This window comes from Apiospora aurea, assembly GCF_038362705.1.
Source record: "Apiospora aurea strain CBS 24483 chromosome Unknown utg000001l_segment0_segment0, whole genome shotgun sequence".
Classification (NCBI taxonomy): Eukaryota; Fungi; Ascomycota; class Sordariomycetes; order Amphisphaeriales; family Apiosporaceae; genus Apiospora; species Apiospora aurea.
Window position 1 is genome coordinate 5760527 of NW_027117388.1, and position 24091 is coordinate 5784617.

Below are 24091 nucleotides of genomic sequence, written 5' to 3' on the forward strand. Positions count from 1 at the left end.
CCCTGGCAACCGAGGGTTGGAGAGGATGGAGGGCACATACGTATCCGAGGAGTTGATCCGCTCCTTCATACCGGAACATGTCCCTGCACCATTGGCGTTTGGCTCATATGAGGCGATACCCAGTATGCACTACTACATCTGCGACTATGTCGACATGACCGACGACCTACCTGACCCAGCCAGATTTGGCCAGACCCTCGCCAAGCTGCACCTGAACAGTATGGGGAAGACCTCCACGGGTCAGTACGGATTCCCGCTGACGACCCCTCTGGCCTTTGTGCCCAACGACAACACCTGGACCGACACCTGGACCGAATGGTTCTCCAACGCAATGAGGAAGAGTAGGTCGACGTGAGAAAGGGAGTCAAGCACAACGCTCTCCTGCCATTGCTGATCCGAGTATCCCAGCTGACCCACGGTATCGCAGTGCTCGAGGAAGAAGAGCGGCCCCGCGGCCAAGACGACGAGCTCGACCGACTGAAAGAGGCCCTCTTCTCGCAAAGGTGATCCCGCACCTCCTGCGACCGATGGAGACGGGGGCAACCGCATCGAGCCGTGTCTGTGCCACTCGGATGTCTGGCCAGGCAACGTAAAGCCCAGTGCCGATGACGACGAAGTCATGATGTTTGATTCTTGTGCCTTCTGGAGCCACCATGAATGTGCGAAAGCCCATTTCCCATCTTCCATCTTGGAAAGCACTCTCTTCTTGCAATCCACCTGAGAACTCTCCTGACCAGGTTTTACGGAATCAGCAGATTTAGGAACTTGTCGAGCCCCCCGGTATCGCATGGGCCGTGCCTATGTCAAGGAGTACTTCAAGACTATACTCCCGTCAAAGCCCGAGGAGGACTTTGAAGACCGCTTTGCACTCTATGCCATGTAAGTCGCGCAGATGGGCCCCGCCCGCCACCTCTTTCTCCCTCTGCTTTGCTGTTCTTGTATGATTTCTGACTTGTTTGCCTGCTTAGGCGATATGATCTGCTGCACTCGGCCTTGTTCCCCAAAGAGCCTCGGTTTCGCGCCACTGCCATGGCGGAGATGCAGCGTTTGGTGGACAAGTACCCAGAAGGCTTCCAGGAAGCCGCCGTGTTTTGAGTTACCACATACTGTATACAGTTCTCGGGCCTGGATGGAGATGCAATTGTATTTATATTTATAGCCTGGAATATATATATATATATATATTCGTTGTTTGATGTTTTGTTTGCGTCCGGCCTTTCCCCTTTGATGCCTGTCGATATGCACCGGCGACGAGACTTCAGTATTAGACCAGGTGGCTCCGGGTCAGAGCCTGCCTCGCTATCCTGGACTGTTTCTCCGGCAGCAGCTGGATTACCTCCGCCATATACCTCCTTCGATCGACGGGTAACCTTTCCTTCCTGACGGCTCCCCATATATAGCCTACTACTGTTCTTGTAACCAGAGGGGGCTGCGCAGGATGCCGGCTATATCAGCGGCAGACATCCCTTTGTTTGTATGCCATATGTGATATGCACGTAATTCATGGAGAGAGGCACAACCCGACTTGGCCCACTCGACTGGGTCAGTTGGCTGGTTTTCCTTTTTGAAGACGGCAGCCCAGGCTTCGGCCGTTTCGACACGCGCATCTTTCGGGCGCACTGCCTTTTCTGTTCCCGAGGTTGTCTTGGCCGCGTCTTTTGTACCGCCTCGCTTTGCTTGCACGTGCGCCTTCAACAGGCGCCGCCTTGCTGTAGGGCTGAGCGTTTGGGGCTGATCGTCCTCTGCTTCTGGTTGCTCAGCCAGCTCTTCATCGGAACTGGTTTCCAGGTCCGAGCCATCTGTGAAGCGGATGGGTAGGTTCAGCTCAGCGTGATGGGGCGTTGGCGGACACGGATCAAGCTGTTTTCTATGATGCTCAAAGGTCGCATAAAGCTGTACTCCAGCGTATGCGTCCGACGCAGAATCTATAAAACACAAGTCAGCACAGCGCATGGTATTTCGGAGGGGCCAAAACTAACATATAACCTGACCTATGCTAAGGGGCCGAGTCCAATCACTTGATCGGACATTAGTACCCTTGAACAGTGGCAGATGAAGGTACTGCTCGACCTGAGTAGCCAGGGGAATCAGTTTTTTGTTGATGCTCTTGTAGTCACCCGTTCTCGAGTGTGTCACGAGCTTGTAGAGATGGCTGAGCTCCATCAAACCTTTGGAGTCGATGCCCAGGTGGGTGCGCAACCTCGTTGCGTCACCCTTGATCCAGACGCCGACCTTTGTGATGTTGGAGTCTTCCATGATCTTCTTGAACATGGGTGATACAAGGCTATCCTCCTTGGGGAAGCAGGCAACGTGAAACAGAGCGATGCGACTTGGACTGGCGAGCTGGATCAACGAGACATTTCGCTGTGGCCCTTGCAAACGACTAGACTCCGCAACCCATTCGAGGTCAAAGCCAAGAACCTTCTCGTTCATGAAGTATTGTTCGCATACTCGGTCGGTAGTGTGCCGACTCTTGCAGTAATGCACTTTGACGGGCTGCTCCGAGCCATCCTTGCCAGGGCCTCTGTACATCTTGTATGACCAGAAGGACTCGGGTGTTCCAGGGGCTGCTGACTTGGCAGCGCGGAAGAGCGGCTCGGAGACCCTCCACTTCAACGCAGGGTAAGGGGGATCGTTGGTGCTTTCATCGGATAGTACACATCGATCTGGCGGATCTAGGACGGGTGAATCCTCTGCGACCTCGTCGGCAGTAGCGAGTGCGTCGTCGGAATTCGTCGAAGCGCATTGCTTCTCCCCGCCATCTGCAGATGCGTCGCGCTGGCTATCCTCGGTTGCGGCCGCTTGGGGCGGGGCATTATCCGAGAGACCGAGCCACGACCATGATTTCGTAGGGGTTGGCGAGAAGGAAATTCCTCGCGAGGGGTGCCATAGTTGCGACGCAGGACTGGTGTTCATGCTCGGGTATCTGGGAATACTGTTTGCCAGCCCGTGGCTGATTAGCTGGCCGAGTCGCGGACAAGTGAGCCACTTAACGCGCCAGTGGGCGAATGCGACTTACAGTGAAGCGCAACGATAACGAGGAAGCGAACGTCGGGAAGAAGTCAGAGCGTTGCCGGCAGCCTCTGAAATTCCTTTGGGTATCATTGGGAAAGAGACCAAAGCAGCAGCTCCATGTTGTCGGGGGACACGGAGCTTATAGGTGTATAGAGATGCTGATGCAATGCGCGACGGGCCGGGAGTGGAAGTGGGAGGGTGGTGATGATGTGCGTTGCCAGCGGTAGGCAGACGCGCCCACCGCTGGGCCGGCCTGGAAGTGAGCGAGTGCTGATGCGCCGCCATGCTCGCGGGCCTATCCTCCAGCAGCGGAGGCTAGGCTACAGCGGGGGTTTGGGGGTGGAGGGGATTTGGATTTTGGCGGTAGCTTAGCCTGCTGAGTCATCCGCGCGCCATGCTAACCTAACATTGGATGTCCATGCCAATGCCACTCACACTCACTGCCAGAGGATATTCAATTGGATTGCCCGCCAACCGCCTACCTTCCTCAGCTCACACCCCTAGCTTCCGCCCAGGATACACCCCCACCACGGAACGTTTTCAGACCCAATATCAAATTGACAGACCTCAAGTTCGACCGCTTCTCTCGACTATTCCCAGACACCATGGCGGCCCCATCCACATCCCAGCTCCTGCCTCTGGGTACGTGTTTCTCTCTCACATTGCCTTCCTTCGCTTTGGCAAACGGCATTCGTCCGTCAAATAGGAGAGGCGAACTAAGCTAACCCTTACCGCAGAACTCATCGACAAGTGCGTCGGCTCCAGGATATGGGTGGTCATGAAAGGCGACAAGGGTATGGTAGCAGAAACCGCAGGTGCAATCGAATCCGGCTGAGAACTGACGACGGTTGTGTGTGTGCAGAGTTCAGCGGTACTCTGGTGGGCTTTGACGATTACGTCAGTAAGTAGGAACCAGAACAAGCCGTCCCCAGCGCGCTTAGCAATACAGGGACTGACAGGAGTATTAGACATGGTGCTGGAGGACGTAACAGAATTGTACGGATATATAACTCATCCGTCTAAGCAGCGTACGGGGTTTACTAACAATCAGCTGCAGTGACTATTCTGGAAACCACACCAAACTGACCAAGATCCTGCTGAACGGCAACAACATCTGCATGGTTGGTCCTCCCCATTTTCTCACACGGGACACAGCACACTGACATTCGTATAGTTGATTCCGGGTGGCGAGGGCCCGGTGGCAACCTGAACAACCACAGACTTGGTTGGATGGTAGACATAACTGGTGTATTGCGGAGTTGCTTCTGCAGGGTCAAGTCACGGCGAAATCACAGATCAAAGCAGCGGCCAATCAATGATAAATTAGGCATACTCTCTCTACCTGCTTTACCTGGGGCTGAAGACGCTTGGAAGGATGCGGCTCCAAAGAATCGGTCTGCAGTGGCCAAGATGTATTGCATATAATCTACTACGCCTTTTGGTCTGCAATGAAGAATTGTGTAATATGCAGCATCCTGTATTACCCTTCGTGGACACTGTTCAGTTCCGTGCCATAACGCCGTTCCATTTTGCAAAAGCCAGAATTTCCCACGAACACAAGAACTCCGAGGCGACCCATTTCAGTCATTCATGGAGTGGCTGCGACATTAGGACCCATTGGGTTGATTGTCCTGGTTGCCAGCGGTGGCCATGCGACGCAATTCGTACTCACGGGTGAACTCGCGACCGAGTTGTCCGTACGAAGCTATAAGTTGCTTACACACCTCGATGAAGACCTCGCGTGGGGTGACGGTGCCGTCGGTCTGCACGCGGATCATGAGTTCGGGGACGTTGGGATGCGCCACTGCAAAACAGAATCTTAGCAATCTTGAAATGTGACACGATCTTTGGGCTAGACGAACCCTTATACCCGGCCATGTGCACCTTGGGGTGCATCTTGAGATGCTCGGCAATGAGGTTGCCGAGAGTGTGGTCCTCCTTCATCAATATGAAGTCCGAAGTGCTGGACATGCCTGATCACAGTGAGCTGGATGTCAAGAATGCTGCAGTGGCAGAACGAAGCGGGTTCTTACCAGCATACGGCTTCTCGGTGATCTTCTTTTCATCATCACCGAGCAAGAAGAGCTCGAAGCTGTGTTCACGGTTAGCTGGATTATGTATGATATCTGATTGATTGGAAATGATGATTCGAACAGGGGGTCAATATTGTCGTGTTTGGGATTATTCATCCTGAATCAACCAGTACTTTATCCAAATCCGCTTGGAAGGCTGGCCGTGTACAACTAACTGGAGGATAGATAGCTGCTGTTCCACTTGGATGAATGGCAGTCGATGAAGTTGCCAGAAATGTGTCTTTCAGATGTGTATGCAGGGCAGGCACGAAGGAAAGGAACGACTGTCAAGCGATCCAAACAATCCATGGAAGCAGAGGGACCAGAATCTGCATTCGTTGAACCTGTCGCCAAAACATCTTGCAACATTTGAAGTAGACATTTGTTCGGTGCTTCGACCAAAGTACCAACACGCTTCGAAGGCGACTGAGGTGAAGCTGCAGCTTCAATGAACCTTGGGAGCCGACATCCAGACAGCTTTCCCATCCAACCATCCGTCGTGCCATTTTCTTCAGGTTCCCTCCTCAGGGGGAAATAACAATAAAACGGATTGGAGTTGGGACAAAGAAAGCGACTTGGTCATTTGATAGGTACTCACCGATCGGGGGCGTTCATGTTGTCGGGTTAGGCTGAGATCAACTACGGGAACTCAGGTGTTTGAAGCAGGTGTACCTCCAGGCAAGCCTCCAAAAAATAAAAAAATAAAACTGATAGCAGCAAGACTGGAAGGTCCACGAATTAGTGATTGAGACAGGATGGGAGGCAGCAGGGCCAACTTGCATAATGAGACCTCGAAACACCCTGTGTCAAGCGGTGATGGAAATGGTCATATAGCAAAAGTGTTGGTCAATAGCTCGGTGTAGATGAATGCAGATAGATGACAATGAAACTGTAGGTAGTAGGTACATTGGCGATGTAGGGACGCCTCAGCTAAGCGCAGGTACCACCAGGCTTTGACAGGCCGTTGGCACGGTTGGTTGCGACGGGTAAACTTCGGTGGAACAAACCTCCGCCACGTTGATCTACCTACATTCAAGGTGAACCAGACATGCCAGATTGGCCGGCCAGAGACATTCCTTCGGTTAGTAGGTACAGTTTTATATCGAAAGTTTGGCTTGTTGTTTATTCTCGATATAGGAGTTATGGGGATGGAGGCACTCAGATGTTTGTTACCTAGCAACAGGCTCGTAACCCATCCAAAGCTGTCCCATAAGGGGCGTGTCTCATAAATAGAAAACAGATCTTAATTCAATGCATCTAACCTAGCACCTGAATAATGATACCCCGTCACCCAGTTGCTATCCGGGGGGTTCCCTAAACTGTTTTTTTTATTAAAAATATATCCGAACGCCATCTCCGAGGTGCTGCCATTTCCGATGCATTCTACGCCCACCCGCCATCATCACAAACTGACAGTGACCGTCATGTTGTTACTGAGAACGAGGAGAACGGGCGGTAACTCATGACAGAGCACCTCGATGTCCGAGAGGTACTTCAGGCTGGCTTCCTCATTTTTGCTCGTTCCTTCTTCCGGGATTGGCAGGGTGGTCAGGATAACAGCGCTATCGCCACTGTTCTGTCTTATCAACTCATTGAGGATCAGATGCTGAGCCCGGCTCGGCAGATCATTGAAGGATAAAGGTAAGCTCTGCGCTGAATATGTTGACTGCGCATCTACATCCGATCTTGCTCCAAACTCGTATGACTCTAAAAGTTCCGGTATATGGAGATGCAACTCGGGAAAAGGGTTCTGGGTACCAGAATTTCGTCGCGATCGCATCTCGTGTGGATGGGCTTCGGGCTCGGCGAAGGTGAGACGTTGCCCACCACCGTCGTCGTTTTCTACCTTGGTCTCCGGCACAGGACGGCTCGAAAATCGACCCATCGAAGATGCTCGTGACATTGATGGCCTCTCGGGCCTGGGGTTGCGCATGCCTTCCGGCTCGCAGAAGCTGACACTAGGCCCTGTGCCACCTTCTTCTGTACCTTTTGTCTCGAAGCTTCTGAGGGTAGGGGGAGGATTGATAGAGGCCTGCCGGGAGTGTACCGCTCGTCCTGGTTTTCTGCAAGATGAAGAAGTCGACTCTGCTGCTAGCGATGGAGCGGTCAGAGTCTGCGAGCTCTCGGCACTCGGAATGGACACGTTCGTTGCTTGGCCAGATTTCTTGTCCAACGGAGCTATAGAAGATGGCATGGTGCCATAGCCCGACGTGGCCATCCCACTGTTCTGTCGTGAATGGTGACCCTTTACTCTCTCTGATTTCCTCGACGCCTGCGGACTCTGCATGTCACCAAGGCTTCTTCGCCGGATTGCATGCAGTAGTGGACGACGCGAAGGCTCAATATCCTCCGCATCACCTTCGCTCACCACGGTGGCTACGTCGTTGAAATCAGCATCGGACGAAGAAGAAGTGACCCCATCTTCATCATCGCTGTAGTAATATTCTTGTTGTGGCACTTGTTCGTCCAGCATTTTCGATTCTAGATGTTGAGTATGGATGCCGAAGTTAGCCCCGAGCCTGGCTATTTTGGAGACCGTTGGCTTCTTTGGAAGTTCTAGCAGTTCCTGCAAATTCATGACTTGTGCTCCATCTTCCCTGTGATTCCTCGGGTTGGAACCACGGCGCCGAGATCCCTCGAGCATGTCTTCGAGTGAAGCAATTCCTGCCGAGAGGGACATCTGTGCCGCTTCCTGTCTGATCCGCTGGAGTTCGTGCCACCACTCGTTGTCCTTGAGAAGCTGGTTCACAATGAAGTTGTTTTCTTGACTTTGAACCTTGCCGTTGACAATGTTCTCGTACGTCGTCAACTCCCCCGAAGCCAGCCAAAAGACGTGGACCTCGGCCTGGATCCTGAGTTTGTCGAGGAGAGCTTTCAGACGTGCTTTCTCTTGATCCACTTCATTCTCATACTCGACAAAGACTAGAATTCGAAGTTCGAAGGCTTGCTTCCAATTCGGTACGCTTGACAGGATGTACCCGAGCTGTAGAATCAAAGTATCTAATACAAATGTCAGCGAACGCAATGATGTGGGTAATAGGCCAAGAACAAGCGTAAAGCAAGACCACTTACAAGTGTCAAAATTGGTCGTGCGCACACTCTTCCCCTGAGCCGTAATCTCAGCAGACATCTGGATAGGCCATAGATCGATGTACTTTTTCATGTTCGCGCCATCGCTCCGAGGGGTCTCCAAAGATTGAAAATTCTTGCCGATAGCTACATTCAAGCGATGCCTATGAGCTAGGTCTTCGACTATCGTCATGTAGCTTGTGGCTGACATTAGACCTTCAGTCCTTATAGCATCGGTTGGGAGGAAGCCCTCAAGGAGGCGAGCTGACGTGTCTCCACGACGACGCCCTGGCCGCTTCCCTTCGGCTTTGCCACTTAGTCTTGCCTTGGCAGCAGAAGCTGGTACTTCTGGGAGGCTCGCCAGTGGTTTCGACCTCCTGAGCTCATCCATATTATAGAAGCCAAGAATGACAATGTTTGGTCGCATGCCGCCGAGCCCCGCCGAGAGAATTAGATTCCTCACACCCCATTCAATTGATGGAGACATAGTGAGCTGCACAAAAGCCTTGATTTTCGAATACTCGGTAATATACTTAGTCCACGCGGCCTGTTGCAGCTTAGCCTCGTGAATTCCAGTATTGAAATCATCTGTAACGATGACATGGCCCAGGATATACAAAGACCCTTTCTTCATGGAATTGCAGAACTGAATAAGACGGGTATGGTGTCTCGGATCGTTGATGAGCAGTATGATTTGTGGCCTCCAAAACTTGATGTGCTCCGGCTTGAGACGAAGCAGGTACTTTCTTACTTGGTGGTAAATCAGATTCTGCGATACATCACCCCAGTGCTTTGGCGGGGATAAGTAATGGATGAGTAAGAACAGAAAAATGAGGAGGCAAATGGCCGAGGCAGCATATGTTCCATCAATGAAAAACATGGCAGTAGCAGAAAGTATGCTACCAATGAACGCCGACTGCCAGTTGAAGAATTTGAAAGCTGGGCGAAAATTGGGAGCTGAACCAATCTTTAACAAGAAACAGGCCAAATTCATGACAAAAAAGGTCATCTATGCGACCTCGAAAAGTTAGAAGGTGACACGCCCTAAGGTTGGTGATATATCTCACCTGGTATCCCATCGAGATAAGGGTGGCAATCTGGTTCAGATCAGCAAAGAAGGCCAACTGGGCAATAGCGTATGTGATCAGAACGGCATTAATGGGTTCGTCGCCACGCTTGGTACCCAGACCGAAAACCGCAAGGCCAGGAAGGAGCTTATCCCTCGAAAGAGCCTGAAGAAGTTTCGCGGAACCGACAAGACCCATCAAGGCAGAGAAGAATGTAACGGCGCATTCGCCGGCTAAAATAAGCGGCGACCATAAATTTGTGATGGAAATCACATTGGTCTGAAGAAGAAGAGACTCCCGGGTGATGCTTGCTGTCATGGACAATATCACCACTAGATAGAGTATCAGAGTCGAGAACATGGCCCATAGAGTCCCCTTGGGTATGGCTTTGCTAGGGTTCAACAGATCCCCTGACATGGACGCTCCCGCAAAGATACCCGAGGTAGCTGGGAAGAGGATCCCGAAGAGCTCTCTGAACCTGTCCAGCGACGTGTGATGCAGTGTCGGAGAATTGGGATGCAGGTTGGACAGCAATGTCTGAGAACTCAGCCCGGTGAACTCGACATCTAGTCGATCATCCTTGAAAGGAGACTTTGCAATTGCCGATATGGGAATGCTGATAATGGCAATAGTCAGAACGACAAGCAAGCCATTACTGGCACGAGAGAAGGCAGCGCTCCCTGCGAAACATAGCGCAGTGCAGACTACCAGAGCACACGTCTGCATCAGATAGCCTTGCCAATAGCCATCCGGTATGAGAGAGCCTAGGTTGAGCTTCAGGCAGTCGACCAGGCCAACCACATTCATGGCAGTGTTGAGCACCTGCGATAGATAGAACAAGACTCCAATCGACCCACCGAACTCCGGCCCCAAGGACCTGGAGATGAGATAGTAAGCACCGCCGCCCTTGACCTCTCCATTTGAGGCAATTGCAGATAGGGAAAGAGCGGTTACAAGGTCGATGAAGTATGCAACAACCAGCAGGCCTGATCATGTCAGCTACTAATATATCGTCGTCCGGGGTGGTTGTTGGGGCTACACGAACCCAAGATACCAAGGAGTCCGATTCGTCCGAGAATAGAGCCGAAACGCAGGAACATGAGAATGCTCAAAATGTTCAACACGGTTGGAACATAGACCCCGGAGACAGCCCCGAGCTTCGACTTTTTGGCCGATACCGAGCCTGACTCCACGGCACCTCCCATTCTGTCGGAACGGGACTCTAGCGGCATGCTGATTCGTGATGTTCCTCAACCCGTCCCTCAGTCGATTGGTTGGGTAGCTGGCTGCAGGAGATGGCGCATATTCGACCAGCGTTCATACAGTTCGGGCCTGCAGGACCATGAAACTATAACTGTTAGGATGCAAAGGGAGAGGGCACAAAAAGTAAAAAGGCAGGAACACTCAGTAGAAGTAGAAGCAGAAGCAGAGAGGAGAAGGAGAGGCCAGCTTGGGCAAAGAAGTGAAGGAGACGGTGATCAAGTTTTGCAAACGACAAGTTGGAGAACTGGCGTATAGGTATAGTGGGTTGTGGTCATGGGCTGTCGCCTCCTCCAAGGCCCGTTCGAGGGAGCACGACTGTGAAGGGTTATATCAGGCAAACCGACTATGCCATGCAGTAGTGTGTATGCGGGATGGGAGGTGCAGCATCATCCCCGCATGCCTCCCCCACGATAGGCCTGGAAAATTACTGGGCACCCGCCTGAAAAAACAGTGGCCCGCAGCAAGCCTGCAGCCCAGAGCCGCCATGCCAAACCGTATTGGCGGGGTTAGATCCTTTTAACTCGCGAAGCTCGGCAAGGTCGTCTTACCAAGCCTTCCCCGACGTCATTCTGGCTGCGCGCGAGCTGCCTGGGTTAGAAAATGCCATGGAGGCGGGCTGCATCGGGGCATGTCCAAGTCAATCATTCCAGGCTCACTGACTCGGGCAGCCAGGGTCCCTTACCATTTTCTAGTAGTTAGTAATTGGACTCATATTTGACCGCCTTGCTTGGCCAGATGGCCAGTATGCTTCCGGAAAACACAGATGCATCCATTGAGTTTGTCTTCATTCTACAACTCAATAACAGAAAGCCTCCTGGAAGCAGATCGGATTAGATGGCGGAGAGGCTTGCGGCTGTGAAGCAAGATCCAACTCTATCTTACAGCGGTTGTGTCACATGCTGCCTTGATCCATCGAAGGGAGAGATCAACATAAAAGGGCCCTGGTCGTAACCACAGCTGACATTCTTCTATGTAGGTCACATTCTCCTGCTTCTCAACGCTGTTTGAGCTCCCACGTATAGTAAACATGGATGCATACGTCTTATGACAAGGTCGATCATGATGCACCCCCAGAGAAGAGGCTGGTATCGAATGTCTTGCACCTACATAGCCTACTAATAAGAGCATCGGGCTCCTCAAATAGTATGCACATACAGACTTTACTTAGACCTCTACTAACCAAATAATCTTCGGTGTTATTTTTTTACTATTCGGACGATGATGTCTGTTTTGTGTTCTTACCAGGCTGGATGGAGCTCTTCCGATTTGAAAATGGACAATAACAATCAAGCGAGGCGCGAAGATATATGCCGAGGGCCTCGAGATGCTTGCTGGTATTGGAAGTGTTTGCTGATGCACCAGCCTGTCGTGACCCGGGTCTAAGTCCTCCGGGGACCAATGACAAGTGGCGGGGGTTGCGTTGGTGCTGGGTCTTGACTGACCACATGCAACATATCTAATTTCTGGCGAGAGCATAGGTAGATCGTGAAATGCAACAGTGGTTACAGGTAGATAGGTACGCATGTAGTATCAGGAAATGGCATCTTCACCCAGCGAATCAAACCAGCCATGGCGATACGGCCGAGCGGACTACGCATCAATGTGCAAATGTGCAGTATTAGGTACCGACAGTGGTATGCTGCTGACTAACGGGCGGTCTAATGCATGCGGCCAATGGCCTGGCCAAGAGAGGTAAAGATAATGCAGCACCTTTTTAGCGTCTTGTCATGGCTGGCAGGGCGGTCGGCGTATCTCATCACCTGCCTGACTCGGCCACCAGCAAAAGAGGCCAGCCAGGGTCTCGTGCGTGCAAATCATCACAAGGGCCCTTTCTTGCTCAATACCGATCTTTCACTCCTTCAACCCCGTTGACGAGAACTCGCCTGGTCCATTCGACCTCACCGTCCTCTTCGTGCCTGCGTTTCCTGCCCTTGCGGCCTTATCGCGGCCTGCCTACCTAATCATAAGTGGGCGGTAGCCTTTGATCTTACTTCATCGTTTGTCCAGCTCGTCCGCCCCGAGATAACCAAAGGCTCGTGTGGCGCACTTGCTGGCCCTGGTCGATACCGCCCGCACTGACGTTGGCGTCTTCAAGGCGGTAATTGCACCCCAGACCACGCGGCTATATACTCCGACTCAGCCTCAAGGTCCTGACGGAATAGAAACCCGACATCTTTTGATCAAATCTTCGTCGAGCTGCTCGCCGCAACTTAGAGATCCGATCCGATAGTCAACATGGCCACTCCTGATCGGGGTCGGAGCTCCCCATTCGTCCAGCCCATGGCCTCCTCGCCAGGCGGCTCCTTTCGCGGCCGCAACTATGGAACCTCGCTCCCTCGCGCTGACGCGACCGCTCGTTTGGCTTCGCCTGTGCCTTCTGGCGCCTTCGGCGCCCCTTCGCAGAGATCAGCTTCTCCGGCTCCCGCAAACGATGGCGAGGGCCCGGAGGATCTGACACCTCTGCCTGGCCCTGCTGCCCAAGCGGGCCAACAACCCATAACCGGCCCTGGTGTCTCAGCGCTTGCTGCCGCGTTATCTAATTCAGTAGGCACATCACCGCCAAGATTCGGAACGCCACCGGTACGATCGGCTTCGCCTGCTGCAACGGGGCAGCAGGTACAACCCTCAGCGACGCCCACCAACTATGGCTCATTCGATGCGAGATCACGATATCTACAGGGTGGTGGAACTGGTGCCTACGAAGACCCTGAGATCATCAAGCGACATCTGGTCCAGCCCTCCGATGCCTCCGATGCAGGCGGCTTCGTGCCTAACGAGGACTCGGTGAAAGGTAAACAGCCAGGAGAAAGCACAGAGGCCGATTTCGACGAGGACGAATTCTCGAGCTTGAGACTCCAAGGCGGTGATATCACTCGCCCCATTTACAAGTGGACCGAAGAAGTCGAAGGTCGCAACCGCCCCCAACGTAGCAAGAGCTTCAGTGTACCCCGTCCAGAGCCCGAGACCGAAGTATTCGATATCAATACTATCAAAGTCCCTGGAGGGTTCCGACGTAACTACCTCCGCAGAGCTGCCCGAAGCCCTTCAAATAGCCCCGAGGACCCAGAGGTCGGTCGTGCCTCGAGGAGACAACCTCAGTTGTTCACCACCAGCTTCTTGGAGTTCTTGACTATCTATGGACACTTCGCCGGTGAGGAGTTGGAAGAGGATGACGAAGATCTTCTTCCAGGCGAGTACTTTGCTTCTGGCGAAGAAGACGAGTACGAGTCGGACGAAGGAAGCGACGACGACCACGAGCCAATGGAAGATAGCACCTTGCTGACACCCTCGCGACGTAAGAGGAGACGGAAGTCTCGTGGCGGTAGTGGCAAAAACACGCCAATGAACGCTGCCTTGCTCTTGCTCAAATCGTTCGTCGGTACCGGTGTTCTTTTCCTACCCCGGGCTTACTTCAACGGAGGTATGGTGTTCAGTAACGCCGTGCTGCTTGGGGTAGCAATACTCAGCTACTACTGCTTCGTGCTGCTCGTCACTACGCGGCTGAAGGTGGAGGGTTCTTTTGGCGATATCGGTGGCATCCTGTATGGCAAGTGGTTGAGGACGTTGATCCTTTTCTCCATCGTCGTCAGTCAGCTGGGGTTTGTGGCAGCTTACATTGTCTTCACGTCGGAAAACCTACAAGCGTTCTTCCTTGCCGTGACCGACTGCCGTGCAAACATCCCCGTTACCCTCCTGATCATCATCCAAATGGTCATCTTCCTGCCGTTTGCACTGCTTCGAGATATTGGCAAACTTGGCTTCACTGCCTTGATTGCCGATGCTTTCATCGTCATCGGTCTAGCCTACCTTTTCTACTACGACGTTCTCACACTCAATACCAACGGGCTGGCAGACATCATTCTCTTCAACCAGAAAGATTGGACCCTGTTCATTGGAACGGCCATCTTCACCTTCGAAGGTATCGGACTCATCATCCCTATTCAAGAATCGATGAGAAACCCTGCCAAGTTCCCCAAGGTCATGTTCTATGTGATGATTATCATCACACTTCTATTCACTATCATGGGTGCCATCTCGTATGCGGCCTATGGCTCCAAGACCGAGACGGTAGTGTTATTGAACCTGCCGCAAGACAACAAGCTCGTGAATGGCGTCCAATTCCTCTATTCGCTTGCCATTCTTCTCTCTACCCCTCTGCAGATCTTCCCTGCCATCAAGATTACCGAGAATGCACTCTTCACCCGGAGTGGCAAGTATAACCCCTATATAAAGTGGCAGAAGAATGGGTTCCGTTTCTTGGTGGTGTTCATGTGCGCCCTCATCGCCTGGGCTGGTGCCGATAACCTGGATAAGTTCGTGGCATTGGTTGGTAACTTTGCTTGTATCCCGCTGGTCTACATCTACCCGGTAAGTTCCCTGCTTTATGAGTGGCGTGACAGTTTTACTGACGAGACGATAGCCCTTGCTTCACTACCGGGGCGTGGCTCGGAACCGGCTCTGGAAGATATCGGACATCTGCCTGTGCATTTTCGGCTTCGTTGCCATGGCTTACACGACCACGCTGACCGTCATGAGCTGGGCCAGCTCGTCCGGCTCGGGGTTGCCCAAGTATTGCGACACTAAGAACTAGACCTAGTAGTAGCCAAACCAGACCAGCTACTACTACAAGTACCGCTACTAGAACTACTCCTGCCCTTTCTTTAAATCTCCTTGTACAACTATTTTTGCATCGGCAGCGGGAATGACAGCATTTGGGAGTCGTGAGATAGAAGGTATATTTCACAGTACGCATAGATTGCAAGCAAGTCGAGAAGCCAATGCTGTTCGGGTCGTCTTATTGGCGTTGGATACTCCATACTGCGTATAGCTACATAGTTTGTTTTCCTTCATAGAAGAATGGAATATGTTAGGGTTTTGTTTCCTTGAACAAGCAGGCCCCCATGATTTGATGACATTGCTAGGTCCTCGCTAACCCACTGGAGGAGGTCGGAGTTGTATAACATGTAGGCTGTAGAAGTAAGCTAACTCGCCCTGGGGCCCCGGTTCTCATTATGATCCCATGGCAGGTCTTTCCGCCCGTCCTGTTCTTTGTTGTTAGTCGTTGCTAGCCGAGAGGCTGCTCCTATACAATGGCGGCCGACAAAGAGAGGTGGTCCCCCTTGTTCGGGGCTTCAAACTTCCTGCGGCAGCCCGATCTCGTGCCTCCCGGCTTGAAGCTGTCCTTCTTTGTCGCCTTGGGGGGCTTTGCCCCATGAGACCGGCGCAAACCTCTTCTCCCCTTCCCTTCGCTTCAGGGCTGCATGCTGCACCCTCGAGTCATCGGTCGAGAGACGGAGAGAAAAGGGAAAGAAAGAACGTGGTGATCATTCTCCGTAGTCTGTAGTTGTTGGTTTTAGTTTGACAGGACCGAGATGGGATTGTTACGGAGTTTGGACTTTCCCTAACCACCTCTCCCTTTCTCTTACACGATGCAACGTAGATTTTCTCTTAGTTCTGGGCCTTCATTATATACTGTGTATACCGCACCCTTTCTCTCTCTTGAGTGAGTTTCTTGTTGCACTCTCTTTAGAATAATGTGTACCCTTTCTCTCTATGAGCTTCTCTGTCTCTCGTCCACTCAGCAAGTCTTTAGTTTATTCGAACTTTGCAATTTGGATTCATTCATTCCTATTCTTTGACTCCTTTTACTAGCATATTTTCATGACCATTGCTATACTGCCTTCGAGAGGCTGGTTCCCTTCGTCTGCCAATATTTTCAATTCTTCGGCCTTATTTGCGATCAGTAGTGATCAAAGTGAGCAAAGGGACTCGCGAACCAACGTACGGCCATCAGCCCCTGATGCATCACGCACGCAAAAACAGCATCCATAAGCGCTTCCTCCGGCGTCCAAGCAGTGGCGGCAAAACTAGCAACGGTAGCATGGCCATGATTGGTGGTGGTGGTGGTGGCAGTACGAGGGCCAAGAGCGATGTATCATCCAACACGCCAGCAGTTGTCGCGGTTGACCACCAACACTATTACCGCCGCCACCATGCTCCAGACCGAGTACCAGAGTCATACTCAGTCCAGACAGCAGCAGCACCTGCTAGTAGTCTGGCAGGCTTCAGTGCCTACAGGAAACCACTAATATCCCAATACAACAAGACGACTTTCTCATCCACACTGACACAACCCTTGACAAAAGCCACTGGCATCCGCCGCCCGGGCCTGAGACACCGAGTAACAACACCACCCCTAGTGGCTGATCACCACCACGGGCAGACCGAACACAGCCCCAGAAACACTCGGAGGAGCCCCAGCGAAAGTGGCCACCGGGAACGGCAGACCGGGTGCAGCAGATCCGGAGCTATTCGACGAGGCCCCCGGAGCCCCCGAAGTCCTCGGGAAGCCTCGCCGCCCAACTTCTTCCGCAAGACGACACCAAGCCCGCCGAATGGCAGGAGCCGATCCAGCTCCGAGACAAGAGATGCGCCGACCAAGGTCCGCGAGACGGGGAAGGAGGACGCCGTGAGCTCCGAGGGCGGGGAATACACCTTACAAGCTAAGACATACCAGCCCCCAGATCACAACACCACCGTCGTCATCTCCAGTATACAACCTCCGAAGTCGAATTTCTCGCCATCTACCGCGTCCGAGTCCAGTGACAACCTCTCGACCACTTCCAGCCTGACGGTGAAATCATGGAAGTCCCCCGCCACCACGCCAAGCCAGACGCCGGTTGAGGCGCATTTCACATTGCCGGCTACCAAATACGGAAGCAGCAGCAGCAACCATGGCCCGCGCGAACGCCCATCACACCCGTCGCTCGAGTTGTCGCTTAACAAGGAACTCCCTCTCTTACCCGCCACCACATATCAGCCAGTTGTCCCGAAGGTGGTCGAAGCGACAGGGCAGAAGAAGCCCCAGAAAGCGCCCACCGTTCCGAATCACCGTGTGCAAGAAACTAAACCCCTTCCCGCCACCGTGGAGGCGTGCAATACCAAAATACTAGGGTCTAAGCCCATAGGGGAGTTGTACAAAAGACGACAGAAGACGGGAACGAGTGGAGAATCGGCCACTTCAGCAACGGCGGTCTCAAGAGTCTCCCCTGCGGCCGACGATACTACGATCTCAGCCCGTGAGAAGAAAGTGGCGGCAGTCCCATCATCTCCAGGCAGCATAGCGGCTCGGGTAGGCCTACAGCCTCTCAGTACCCAGGGCTCGAAGGAAAGCCGCTTACGTAGCCAATCGCCTTATCCTCGACATCGGAGTCCACACGGATCTTCCGATCGCTCCGTTCGAAGCGAATCGTCCTCTGCCCTTCTCAGGAAGGCCTCCATAGGGACGATGTATTTCACTATGACCTTTAGCCCCACCAGCCAACAAGCCGAATTAAAAGACATTCTGCCACCAGCGCAGGTCGGGACACAAGGTCTTGCCAAGCCAGTCATGCCCATGGAGCAGGGAGATCTTGAGGCAAAAGCGGATCATGCGAGGGAAGATGTAGAACGCGAGATGCAAATGCTCATACAAGAAGTCGACTCCGCCTTCAGGGCTTTTGGTACCGCCAGGACGCGGCGGGCTCAGAGAAGTGGAAACGGCCACAGGGCAGTTGATACAGCAACTGATGCCAAGGGAGACACCAAAGCACCCTGCCGCCTGCCGCCACGCCGAGAGGAGAAGAGACAGTCGCTAAGCGTTGAGCGTTTGAACCTGAGCAAAGAATCAAAAGAGTCCAAAACATCCAAGGATATGCCGCATCAGCCGCCATCAACGCCACGAGACACAACTAATAAAAACACTCAAGAAAGGGGCAGTGCCTTGTCTCGGACGTCGCGTAAAGATATGCCACCGACGCCACCACCTTCGTGCAGGGCGAGCAACCAGAGTGAGGCCTCAAGGGCTGGACAAAACCCGCCGAGCAAAGGTGGCCGCGAAGAGTGGAAACGGTTTCATGCAACGGAACGACACCGCGATGATGTTAAGTACAACGGCACAGCATTTTGAGTTGCCCAGAGCGGCGGCCATGAGTAATAGCAACCCTAGTGAACTGAATAGGAGCTCCTGCCCCGGTGGGAGCGCTGAGCGCTCCGGGCCGGGTTTTGATTCGTAAGAAAACGCATTTGCTTAACAGCGATCTTTTAATTAGCAATACAGAGCAATTGACTCCTGGTTGGACTTAACTGTCTTGACTTCTTTATCTGTGCACACGCCAAAAACGCCCGTTCAGAAACAACTCGAATTCCACCCAATTGTGCCAACGCCATGCCATGATTCTTTGCTTTTTCAACCAACCGCCTGCCACCTCTTTCCAACTCTGGGTATCATCTGTCACAGGGTTTACTCGGCCTCGAGCGCGCTTCCATCTCTCCTGTAGAACACTAGGGTCAGAACGTAGATCGCAAAAGGTATTGTATGGCATCCTCTCGCAGAAGAATGCGAGAAATGACGTAGAGGGCCGGGACGGGGCACTTACGGGATATACACGTGTCCCTCGTCCTCGATAGCAGAGCGAATCTCGTCTGGCAATTGGCCGGAGACCTTGGTGGCGTAGACGCCCTGGACGTAGTTGTCGAGGCGCTGCCACTTGGCGACCCAGGACCTGGCTGGGTTGGCCAGGGTGATGAGTCCCTCGAAGACCTGGCTCGTGCAGCTCTCGATGGCTTCGGTGTCGTTCTTGAGGTGCAGGAAGTCCTCGCAGTTGGGGCAGCCTTCGTGTCGGAAACGCTGTTGATGATGATTCTCGCGATCAGTCTTTGGACAACAACCAACAACCGAAAGTGTGCATGCTTTCAAGCAAGTCAGGGAAAGAAGGGGCGTGGGAACGGAAACGTACGCTGGTGGTCATGACGATGGAGCACACCATGCAGGCGCGCAGGTAGCGGTGCTGACCCGGCGGGACGAAGTTGTTAGCCATGTTGCTAGATGTCGTTGCCCTGTTTATCCAACAGCCCTCGGGTTCGGTGGTCGTGAATTTGCTCGGTCTTGTCGGACGGCGCGAGGATTGGCAATTGGGGAAGCAAGAGTCTCTTGGTTGGACGGGATTGGATTATAGTGGCAGGAATGTTGACTATCGCGTTTGGCAGCTGCGACTGGTTGCGGCGCCTTTACTTAAGGTTATCGATAAGCCTGGTCGCCGAGGAATCCCTGGCAAGTACGCAGGTACCTCCCCTAGCCCACGATTTTCAGGGCGCAAGGGCGCTCTCAGACGCTAACACGCGACATACTAACACAAGCAATATCACTGGCTCATCAGTTTCGTTCATCTTTCCAAGACGGGACTTCACTGCAACTGTTCCTGCAAACCAACATGGCGGAACCTGGCGACACATCGGTGCTGGCTACCGCCAAAGCCAAGTCGCAAAAGTCCCACGAGCTGGCAAGCTGTGTCATAAAGGAGCCCCTCTTCTCCTACGCCCATCTGCAAGTCCTCAATGGCAATCCGCTCCAGGAGCCCATAGAACTCGATGCCCTCCAGGTGCGCTCCTACTGCACGGCGGCGCTCCAGCAGTTTCTTGGCATCGCAGGCACAGCAATCTCCATCGACATACTCAAAGTCGACGGATCTGACTGTTGGCTGAGGGTTCCGCGAGACAGCTTGGGCGCCTTTTCTGCCGCTATCACCGCCTGGCGTGGAACAAACGAAAACGGCGTGCACACCACATTCCGAGTCAAAGGCTGCTCAGACTGGCTGGGCAGTCTCGTGGGCCAGGTCGGGCAAGACACGCTGTGGAGCAAATGAAATAACGTCTGGTGACTTAACCCGGCTTCCAGCGCAGGACAATGGAGAAATTCTAGCGAACCTTGGAACCTAAGAGCTCTCTGGACCAGATACCTTTCCGATACTATGGGTATGTACATGCAACCATTTTGCACCCTGACACCATAATCCCCCCTAAACGCCAATGCTGTGATACGGAATAGCTCTCCACTGTCAAATATGCAGAAATGCTAGGCTACTTCCCAACGATCATACCGATCTTGCCATCCTGTATATCCGTCTACATCATTGACGTAATTGAGCTGTTCGCATAAGCCTGGTAGAGTCGTGTTAGCTAACCAGTCCTAGAGATTCCCAGCTGTAGTACCTACCATGGGTTTGATGTTGGGATGCGGCACGGCGTCGAATTGGTTGAAGTTCAACTTATAATCTGGGCCGACGTTGATGTATGCGCCGCGGTTCTCTGTTTGATCGCAGTACTTGGGTGCGGAGAAGACTGACATAGCGTTAGTTTGTCACGCTTAGAGAGGGATGAAAGGGAACTCACCCGTGATGCACTTTCCGTTGTGCTCCTCCTCGTATCCGTCCATGCGCACTTCGTGGCTTCGGATGATGGCCTCCAAACCATTCTTGTCGCAGAATCGCTTAGTCACATCCGGTCCAAACTGCATGCCGACACCTCGCTTGCTGGGGCCTCGGCCAGGCGCTGTCTGGGGATCTGTCCACAGCATCTCCATCATCAACCCAGCTTGGCCGGGTTGTCTCTGCGCATGCCTGTCCAGCTTCCGAATGTCGTCCAGTGTGATGTTGTCGTCTGAGAAGAGGCCACCATGGAGCACCAGATATTTGTCGCCTACCAGAGTCGCCAGGGGTAGTGCGGAGAAACTCTCGGAGAATAACTTGAAGACACTGCATGGTCGTTAGCATCTCGTACAATCTAGGGCTGGTTAGGGACCCATACCGCTCGTTATACTTGGCCTTGCATTCGCCTTCGAAGCCGTACACCTTGTTCATGTCGTCCGTCTCGTGGTTACCTCGGTTGAGATACAGACCATGAGGCCTAAGCCACTTGTAGGCATAGAGTAACAAAGCGATTTCGGTTGACCACGAACCGCGATCAACGAAATCACCGTTGAAGAGGTACCAATGCTTGTCTGTTGGCTTGCCATTGAGTCTGAACAACTCCATCAAGTCGTAGTATTGGCCTGTTCCCCGGAGTTAGCGCAAGTGCAATCCGAGTCCGTTTGGAAGACTTACCATGAGTATCACCACAAACGGTAAGTTTGACATCGTCGGGGATCTTCATTTCCACCATAGTAGCTTCGTCGTAGCAGATCTTCTTGACGGCAATGACGATCTGGTAGACAAACTTCTTGTGGATTTTCTTGCCGTTCTTGAACCGCTCGATCATATCGTCGATGAATTCCTGTGTCATCTCGTTGCCTTCTAGCTTGACCCCATCATAGTCGGGCTCGATGGCTATCGACTCCACATCCAGACCTTCGGCGGCGGATGGCTCGTCGCCGACTTCGATGGCGGCGAAGAAGTTAAGCTGGCGCACAATCTTTTGGCACTCGGCAAGTTTGAGTTTGGCATCCTTGTTCTTCGGGTCGAGTCGAACACAATCCTTGAAGTCCTGGAGGGCATCTTTAGGTTTGAGGATGGCGGCGTAGGCGACAGCACGACGGAAGTAAGCCTTTATGGGGGATTATGCGTTAATGACAGCGATTGCAGAGGGCAAGAGCCGCGACGTACCTTGACGAGTTTGGGGTTGAGTTCAATGGCTTTGGTAGCATCCGCAATAGCATACCCGTATGCCTCGGACTTTATGTTGGCCTGCAGCAGATGTGTTAGTCACGCGAGCAATCCTCATGGGCGTGTCGAAGGAAGGCGGGGCAACATTGGTATATTTACATACCTGAGCTCGGTTGGTGTAAAAAGTTGGCTCTTTATCATTCAGTTCTATAGCCTTGGAATAGAGATCGATAGCCTTGGGCCAGTCATGGGCCGAGAAGGCTTTGTTGCCGTCATTCTTGAACGCGACAGCCTTGTCGATGGCGGAAGCCATGTCGATGGCGGGGTGAAGGCCTGCAAACAGGACGGAAATCTAGGTGATGGGATTGTTGTAGCGGGTCTTAAAGGATAAGACGATGAATGTTGACAAGGAAAGGGCACCAAGATCCGGGAGAGAAAACAACGAGGCCCAAGACAAGGTTGGCACTGGATTGTTTTGGTTTTGGTTTCGGTTTCGCAGGCGGCTGAGCGACGGAGAAATGATTCACTACGTGCTTGAACTGAGCAAACAGAGGAATATTATCGAAGCGGGACGACGTCGAAAGCGGCGAACGCCACGCCGAATAGGTGGACATGGAATCTGGATCTTAGAGGCGATAAACCCCAAGCGGAGCTTATCTGATTCGAATCCATGCCCGCTAGGCGGCCTAGGACTGCTCGAGTTGCAGCCTAGAGGCCGGAGTCTAGCCTGTCAGGGCTGTACTTGGGTCATGGTCTCGACCTTTATTTTTCTTTTCTTTTCTTTTCGGCGTTAGTTGATGGCGATTGTTTCTGCCCGCACAATTCCTAGTTGCTAGCTCGCTGTAAGTTAAGGTCCCTGACCCACAGCGGGGTTGTCTGGACTTTTGAGGCCAGTTGGGCAGACAGGCCGACTACCGACTTGGCTGAGTTGATTTGATTTATGTATCTCCAGTACAATTCTTGTTTCCACGTTAGACAGCAGTGCCACCAACGGTCGTTACGGTCTCTCCTTTCTTTGCTCATGATCTCTTTTCGATGCGCCGTCTAGATTACCCTGGTCACTTTTGCTCACGTGGTTGCCAAATATGTCGGAGGAGCTGAAGGACGAAGTTGAAGCCATCAACTCAATATATGGCGATGGCTGTTTAGTGCAGTCCAGCGAGGACTCTAACGTGTATATCTTGACGCCTCCTGAAGAATCTGCCTCGTTGCGCATCGAATTCCCCCCGGGGGTATCCTCATGAGCCCCCCGTTGTCATTGGCACTAACAGTACCGGCGATCACGGGAAGCGTGGAGATGCCGCCCGAGAGCTTGAGATGTTCAGGGAGGTGGTTGGTTCGGTCTATGAGCCCGGCATGGTCTGTCTGTTTGATGCCATCGAGGAGCTCAAGAGGAGACTGGAGGAGTTCGCCGAGCTTGAACATCTTCAACAAGAGGAAGAAGCTGCTGCTGCGACATCCGACGTAGTGGACGAGCCGTCCTTGCCACCGGCACAGGACCCCATGGCTATAGCGATGAGCATCGAAGAACCCTCCTGGGTTATTTCGGATCCTTTCGTGGAGCTCAAGTCGGCCTTCGTAGCCCGCTGCGCTAATGTTTCTTCTACGGCAGAGGCTGAGGGATTCCTGCAGCACTTGCTAGCGACTGATAAGAAGGTTCGCCTCGCCACGCACAACATCACTGCTTGGCGCATCAAGGGGCCCAACAACACATCCTTCCAGGACTGCAATGACGACGGCGAGACTGCTGCTGGTGGCCGTCTGCTACACCTGATGCAGCTCATGGATATCTGGGACTGTATGGTGATCGTAACCAGATGGTACGGCGGGCACAAGCTCGGCCCCCGACGATTTGCTCTGATCAACCAAGCCGCAAGAGATGCCTTCGTCAAGGCCGGGTTCGTCCCTGAACCCTCTGCCGGCAAGAAGAAAGGGTCTGGCAAGTAACCGAATTCATCTAACAGTGTTCTCGCTGTACACCTGACCTGGCACTGTAAGACTCTATGCGCAGTACATCCTTACCTACTTCGTGTTCGACGCGGGTGTTACCCCACACCGACTACTCCAACCATCCTGGTCGGGGATCAATAGCTGCCTCGGCTTCCACGCGCTACTCCCGCCAGCTTCCCCCAACGTCGACACCATCCCTTTGCTGCATTTAATAATAAGTGCATCCTTGGGATGTGTT

General features: G+C 52.9%; 11 protein-coding genes across 11 annotated transcripts; 6 read left to right on the forward strand and 5 right to left on the reverse strand.

Moving 5' to 3' along the window:
- Positions 1-25: 25 nt before the first annotated feature.
- PG986_001732 (uncharacterized protein) lies at positions 26-1095 on the forward strand (the record flags this gene model as incomplete). The annotated part of the gene is made up of 4 exons (XM_066837954.1): positions 26-341; positions 504-659; positions 738-879; positions 969-1095. 4 exons carry the CDS (start codon positions 26-28, stop codon positions 1093-1095), a joined length of 741 nt encoding a protein of 246 aa, XP_066706847.1.
- A 309-nt stretch (positions 1096-1404) lies between these two features.
- On the reverse strand, positions 1405-3300 carry PG986_001733 (uncharacterized protein; the record flags this gene model as incomplete). Its single annotated transcript, XM_066837955.1, has 3 exons — positions 1405-1925; positions 1980-2926; positions 3020-3300. 3 exons carry the CDS (start codon positions 3298-3300, stop codon positions 1405-1407), a joined length of 1749 nt encoding a protein of 582 aa, XP_066706848.1.
- A 320-nt stretch (positions 3301-3620) lies between these two features.
- On the forward strand, positions 3621-4225 carry PG986_001734 (U6 snRNA-associated Sm-like protein LSm5; the record flags this gene model as incomplete). The annotated part of the gene is made up of 6 exons (XM_066837956.1): positions 3621-3657; positions 3753-3830; positions 3878-3916; positions 3984-4011; positions 4073-4136; positions 4190-4225. The coding sequence occupies 6 exons, from the start codon at positions 3621-3623 to the stop codon at positions 4223-4225; spliced, it is 282 nt and encodes a 93-aa protein (XP_066706849.1).
- Positions 4226-4622: 397 nt separating this feature from the next.
- Positions 4623-5702, reverse strand: PG986_001735 (DNA-directed RNA polymerase; the record flags this gene model as incomplete). The annotated part of the gene is made up of 4 exons (XM_066837957.1): positions 4623-4819; positions 4878-4988; positions 5049-5107; positions 5686-5702. 4 exons carry the CDS (start codon positions 5700-5702, stop codon positions 4623-4625), a joined length of 384 nt encoding a protein of 127 aa, XP_066706850.1.
- Positions 5703-6489: 787 nt separating this feature from the next.
- On the reverse strand, positions 6490-10455 carry PG986_001736 (Amino acid permease; the record flags this gene model as incomplete). The annotated part of the gene is made up of 4 exons (XM_066837958.1): positions 6490-8087; positions 8160-9165; positions 9224-10209; positions 10269-10455. 4 exons carry the CDS (start codon positions 10453-10455, stop codon positions 6490-6492), a joined length of 3777 nt encoding a protein of 1258 aa, XP_066706851.1.
- A 2266-nt stretch (positions 10456-12721) lies between these two features.
- PG986_001737 (Vacuolar amino acid transporter 3) lies at positions 12722-15077 on the forward strand (the record flags this gene model as incomplete). Its single annotated transcript, XM_066837959.1, has 2 exons — positions 12722-14854; positions 14907-15077. 2 exons carry the CDS (start codon positions 12722-12724, stop codon positions 15075-15077), a joined length of 2304 nt encoding a protein of 767 aa, XP_066706852.1.
- Positions 15078-16286: 1209 nt separating this feature from the next.
- Positions 16287-18434, forward strand: PG986_001738 (uncharacterized protein; the record flags this gene model as incomplete). The annotated part of the gene is made up of 1 exon (XM_066837960.1): positions 16287-18434. The coding sequence occupies one exon, from the start codon at positions 16287-16289 to the stop codon at positions 18432-18434; it is 2148 nt and encodes a 715-aa protein (XP_066706853.1).
- Positions 18435-18767: 333 nt separating this feature from the next.
- On the reverse strand, positions 18768-19344 carry PG986_001739 (transcriptional elongation protein Spt4; the record flags this gene model as incomplete). The annotated part of the gene is made up of 3 exons (XM_066837961.1): positions 18768-18798; positions 18904-19154; positions 19264-19344. 3 exons carry the CDS (start codon positions 19342-19344, stop codon positions 18768-18770), a joined length of 363 nt encoding a protein of 120 aa, XP_066706854.1.
- A 393-nt stretch (positions 19345-19737) lies between these two features.
- PG986_001740 (uncharacterized protein) lies at positions 19738-20169 on the forward strand (the record flags this gene model as incomplete). The annotated part of the gene is made up of 1 exon (XM_066837962.1): positions 19738-20169. The coding sequence occupies one exon, from the start codon at positions 19738-19740 to the stop codon at positions 20167-20169; it is 432 nt and encodes a 143-aa protein (XP_066706855.1).
- A 259-nt stretch (positions 20170-20428) lies between these two features.
- Positions 20429-22216, reverse strand: PG986_001741 (serine/threonine-protein phosphatase p.t1.c1; the record flags this gene model as incomplete). Its single annotated transcript, XM_066837963.1, has 7 exons — positions 20429-20464; positions 20520-20644; positions 20696-21057; positions 21110-21353; positions 21406-21844; positions 21904-21984; positions 22067-22216. The coding sequence occupies 7 exons, from the start codon at positions 22214-22216 to the stop codon at positions 20429-20431; spliced, it is 1437 nt and encodes a 478-aa protein (XP_066706856.1).
- A 772-nt stretch (positions 22217-22988) lies between these two features.
- PG986_001742 (protein IMPACT) lies at positions 22989-23850 on the forward strand (the record flags this gene model as incomplete). Its single annotated transcript, XM_066837964.1, is given in 2 exon segments — positions 22989-23135; positions 23149-23850. 2 exon segments carry the CDS (start codon positions 22989-22991, stop codon positions 23848-23850), a joined length of 849 nt encoding a protein of 282 aa, XP_066706857.1.
- Positions 23851-24091: the final 241 nt, after the last annotated feature.